The sequence below is a fragment of the Sinocyclocheilus grahami genome, unplaced genomic scaffold (assembly GCF_001515645.1).
Source record: "Sinocyclocheilus grahami isolate Dianchi unplaced genomic scaffold, SAMN03320097.WGS_v1.1 scaffold1282.1, whole genome shotgun sequence".
Lineage (NCBI taxonomy): Eukaryota > Metazoa > Chordata > Actinopteri > Cypriniformes > Cyprinidae > Sinocyclocheilus > Sinocyclocheilus grahami.
This window is the reverse complement of record NW_015506461.1, coordinates 229757-235119: the sequence shown is the minus strand read 5'-3', so window position 1 is coordinate 235119 and position 5363 is coordinate 229757. Positions and strand designations below refer to the sequence as shown.

The following is a 5363-nucleotide window of genomic DNA, read 5'->3' as shown; positions in this document are numbered from 1 at the left end:
TGAGGGTGAGTAAATGATGACAGAATTTTCATTTTTGGGTGAACTATCCCTTTAATTGTCATGTAATTGCAGGATATTAAACGCGTTCTCTGTGCACTTCTGGAGAGATTTTTACGTTTTCTCAAAAACCAACAAGGAGACAATTAAAGCCCCCCTCTCTCTCTCCCTGTCGGTGCGTTTTGTCGGTGCTCGGTGGTCCGTGTTAACGCGCTTATTATGAGAACAGGTTCCTCACGAGATTTCTGCACATATACGTGTGGGAAAGGATGAGAGAGAGAGAGAGAGAGACATCTGTTCAACACACACATACAGTATGTGCAGGTCTACTGTATCATACATGACCTCTGAACTCTGGTTAACTTCACCAACACTGGTCGACTGCGAAATTATCGCACAGATATTTTTATTAAATTAATTTTATATAGAAAGGGCGATCAGTTTACACAACTGATATTACCTGTATTTGGAGAAAATGAGAAAAGAGTCATACGGGAAAAACAGAAAATAGTGAAAGCATGTTTTCACTCGAGTAGGCTATTTATCCAGTGTTTCCAAGAGTAAATGAGAGTACATCAACTATTTTAAGAATATACAATATATATAAAATACAGAATAACAAGGAAAACCATTTTTACTAAAATATGTATCATTTATAGGTCGCGTTTCCTGAAATTAAAAAGATTTAGAGAAAAATAAACAGAGAAAATAAATTAACAGTTTTACGAATAATGCTGGCCAAAATGAGAAAAATATTTTGCGTGATTATACATGCAACCAAACGAGCCTGTGATGCTTTTGACCGAGTCTCGCGCTCTAAATTAATTTTCTATAATTGTGATGATCCTAAAACTGCATTGATCCCGCGCGTGATTTTGATGAACTTTTCCCGCTGCCCTGTTATGATCGAACATTAATATCAAACAAATAAAATAGCATGCGATTAAAGCGCACCTCTTTATTACATTTGAAAGTCAAATTAAACGCATGGTGTCCACGTGCACTGCATACAGCTACTGTTAGATTAGGTTAGCACTAATGTGAAAAAATCGACCTGGAAATAAATAGAAAGTTTTAGGAAGAAAAAACGTTTTGTAAAAGCTGCAAATAAATGTTTAAACATGCAGATAAAAATATATAGGCTATAAGCTATTTATAGATCACTAAATAATGATTTGTGATCGTGATCAAATGAACTAGCCTATATATTATTGTACAGATAGGCATGCTTTCTTGCTTCCTGAAGCCCAGAACGCTCTTTGTGACCTTCTCAAATCATGCAGTGAATCTCAAATCCATCTCTTCTTACACTAAAATTGTATAATCTGTAATGAATGCATTAGAAGTAGAAAAGAATACACAATGGAAGCACTGGAAATCACTTCGCGACGCTTGCAATTATGTTTAACTGGAAATGTGCACAACAATTACAGAACTGTATAGATTATAGGTTTAAAATGATCTACATGAATACGAGTAAATCAGATCAGAACTGGAGCTCGGGGCTGCCTGTGGATTAAGCACACATGCATCTGTGTTGTGAATGAGAGGAGAGAGGAAAGAGCTCGTGGATGAAGTTCATCTCCTCTTGTTTGTGAAGCTGCACGTGCAGCACCCACTTACACTCCCTCGAGTTTCCCTGCACGCCCTCCGACCAGAATTCAACATGCATGCACGACCCCTGAAAACACAGATCCTGAAGAATAAAAAAAAGACATGCACTGTAATTTTTTTTTTATATTCAGATTATTAAAGTTAGTGTTGAATATTGCGCAGCGGGGGAAAAAAATCAAGAAATACCCAAACGCATCTCATTAGCATAAAATATTAGTTATCCTTACATGGGTTTCCCCAACAATTAAAAAAAAAAAAGGTCCTCGAAAGGTTCACTCGCCCTCCCACTCTACCGGGCAACGCGTCACCGAGAGCTCCGCCGATTACATCACCCCCGAACTCAGCGTTCCCGAAAGTTTCGGCCGATCTGATTGGTCGCGCGGGATCTGCCGGATCTTCAAAGCCCGAGCCGAGCGCATTTGTGCAGCGGTGGGCGGTGAAAGTCTCCAAAACAGCCGAGGGACTTATAAATGAGAAGAGCTTTCACAGGTGATGGCAACTTCACTTCTTGGGGTGAGTAAAGGTACCGCTCTCGAGTGGATTTTCAGCTAAAATGAGAACAATTTAAGGTTGTTTAAAGTTGATTTGCTGTGTATTTACATTAGGCTACAAGCAGGCTTGTGCGTTATTCCGCGTAATGCTGTCGAGTTGCATTCGGATTGCAGGAGCATATGGTATGATCCTAAAAATGAGTGTTCTTTAAAAATAATATTCGTTGAACATTATAAACACAATCTGGAAAGTAAAAAGTTCCTGCAGTTTGAGTGGGTTCTTCAGATCGGTGCTTTGTTTTGGTTCCTGTGTTCTTTAAAAACTCTAAAACATAGATGGTATCGCTTCTCCTATAGTACAAGACTGTCAGACTCCTTCTGGCTTTAACTGGAAGCTTTATTTTTTATGAAAAGAGCATCTGATGGCATTACGGATTCTGCAAAGTTTAATGCAAGAACATTAGTACAATGGATTGAGTTTTTAATTGCAACTCTTTGCTTTGTAGAACTATACTTAAATTGTGCCAAAGCAAATCAGTTAAACGCAAAAATGTAATATGTGATTACATTTCGATTGCATTATTCCCATGAACAAATCAATTGTCTCTAAAAAGTTTATTGCGGGAAAATGTGCAAAACGGGCGGCGTTACAATTGCAGCTCTTTATTTCACGTTATGCTTGACCATATTTTGATATGTTTCAAAGGGAAAAGTCCTTGATCTCCTATCTGCTTTGTAAACAATATCACAATATCTTCTTTTGGAAGTCGCTTTGGATAAAGGCGTCTTCTAAACGCATGCAAGTAAATGTAAATGTTTTTGTGGTCACAGGAGGAACCGAGGGTTGGATCCACTCCACTGGCCATGTTAGCAGCGACCTGTAACAAAATCGGGAGCTCGAGTCCCTCCTCGGACGGCGGCTCGTTTGGAAAAGGAGGATTTCACCCGTGGAAACGCGCATCACCCAGCAGCTGTTCTCTCTCCCCGTTCGGCGCGCAGCGGAACGACTCGTTCAGCGCCAACAGCTCGTTCTCCTTAACGGGCACAAACACCTCCACCAGTCCGTTTGGAAACGACTATCCTGTGTTTCAAACTTCAGTCGCCAACAGTTCTCAGGACGCGAGCGCGCAGTCGGTCTTCATCTCGAAAGTGGACACTCTGCAGGGGATTTACCCGAGGATGAGCGTCGCGCACCCGTATGAGACGTGGTTCAAATCCACGCACGCTGGCATCTCCGCCGGGGACGTGAGCGCCGGTGGCGGGTCCTCCTGGTGGGATGTGGGCACCGGTTGGATTGATGTTCAAAGCGCGAACGGCGCCGCGCTCCAGACCTCTTTGCATTCACCCTTGGGCGGGTACAACTCAGACTATTCCTCCCTCACTCACTCCGCGTTCAGCGCCAGTCCGTCTCCACATCTCCTCACAGGTGGGCAGCACCTGATGGACGGATTCAAACCGGTTTTATCCGCCACTTACCCAGAAACCAACCTAGGTACTAACAGCGCAGTTTTAGCCGGGCCTCCAGTGGTACCGCTTGTCGGGTCTCCGCGCTCATCCACCCGGCGGTACTCCGGCAGAGCGACCTGCGACTGCCCGAACTGTCATGAGGCGGAGCTGTTGGGGCCCGCGGGGGCCAGTCTGCGCAGAAAGGGGCTCCACAGCTGCCACATCCCGGGTTGCGGGAAGGTATACGGGAAGACATCGCACCTCAAAGCGCATTTGCGTTGGCACACCGGCGAGAGGCCGTTCGTCTGTAACTGGCTGTTCTGCGGGAAGCGCTTCACCAGGTCCGACGAGCTCCAGCGGCATTTACGCACACACACTGGGGAAAAGAGATTTGCCTGTCCCGTGTGCAACAAGCGCTTCATGCGCAGCGACCATCTCAGTAAACACGTGAAAACGCACAGCGCCGGCGAGCCCGGCTCCAACGGGGTTAAAAAGGGCAGCGATACCGACAGCGAACAGAGTGTACCGGGCAGCCCAGCCTGCCAGTCACCCGAAATGATCCACAACACAGAACCCGTCCAGAACGGCCCCTGAAAAGAGCAAGAGAACATGCGTTCTTAAAGATAAAGGCTCTAAATGGAGCCGAAACATTACTTTTTATTCTCAAATTCCTTCGAAAGCCAGTCTGGTACTTTAAAGAACGTAAAACACGGATCTGCAGAACCTATAAAACATCAGCCAGATTAATCTTCAAAGAACACTCTTAAAGATAAACGTTCCAAATGGTGCTTTTCGCAGCGATGCGATAGAACCACCATTTTTGGTTCCTCAAAGAACCTTTCAGCTTAAAGTTCTTCAAACTATTTTCCCCCCTTAGTTTAAAGAACGTTTTAAAAATCTAAAGAACTCTTTTTTCCATTATAAAGAATCTTTTGCGTAATGGATGTTAAACGTTCTTTATGGAACCATTAAATAACTTTTATTTTTAAGAGTGTAGCAACTCGAGAACTCTATAGAGAAAGTGTAGAACCACCATTTTTGGTTCCTCAAAGAACCTTTCAGCTTAAAGTTCTTCAAACTATTTTCCCCCCTTAGTTTAAAGAACGTTTTAAAAATCTAAAGAACTCTTTTTTTCCATTATAAAGAATCTTTTGCGTAACGGATGTTAAACGTTCTTTATGGAACCATTAAATAACTTTTATTTTTAAGAGTGTAGCAACTCGAGAACTCTATAGAGAAAGTGTTTTTTTTGATCATTTTTGGTCTTCAAAGAACCAGGAATGTTCATTAAACAGCCTTTATTTTCAAGAGCGTGAACGCACTAAATCTCGGTGCGCAGTGAAATTACGCGAAGGCCAAGAGACGTCCATTTTGATCATATTTAACTTTAAATCAGCAGAAGGTCTCTCTCAGGTGTTATTGAATATTTAAACTAGTCCTTTTTGGATACAGTGGCAAAAATAACCTCTTAATGCAGATAAAGATGAAACAAACTGCTGAACCTTCATATTCGCGCTGCATCTTCTCCATTCACTCATGTCTATCGAGGCACTTTATTACGTAAGAAAATCAAGGATTTGATTCTTCAACAGCTGCACAAATGTCTCATCATTCTGTTTTTGCCAACTGAACTGTTTAGTTTGTGCTCCTTGATTTTGAAACGGAAAGTCTCTAACCCAGCAAGTCTAGAATCATGCGCCTAATTTGGAGATGAAGTGCGTTTTTGTACATTAGTCGTGCGGTTGATATCTTTGACCGTGCATCTGAACTCTTCTCAATGCAAAGTGAAATTGTACATAGGATTGTCTCGAAACT

General features: G+C 42.5%; 1 protein-coding gene across 1 annotated transcript; it reads left to right on the top strand.

Moving 5' to 3' along the window:
- Positions 1-2047: 2047 nt before the first annotated feature.
- On the top strand, positions 2048-4352 carry LOC107568814 (transcription factor Sp8-like). The gene is made up of 2 exons (XM_016254806.1): positions 2048-2124; positions 2934-4352. The coding sequence occupies exons 1-2, from the start codon at positions 2104-2106 to the stop codon at positions 4140-4142; spliced, it is 1230 nt and encodes a 409-aa protein (XP_016110292.1). The 5' UTR covers positions 2048-2103; the 3' UTR covers positions 4143-4352.
- The last annotated feature ends 1011 nt before the right edge of the window (positions 4353-5363 follow it).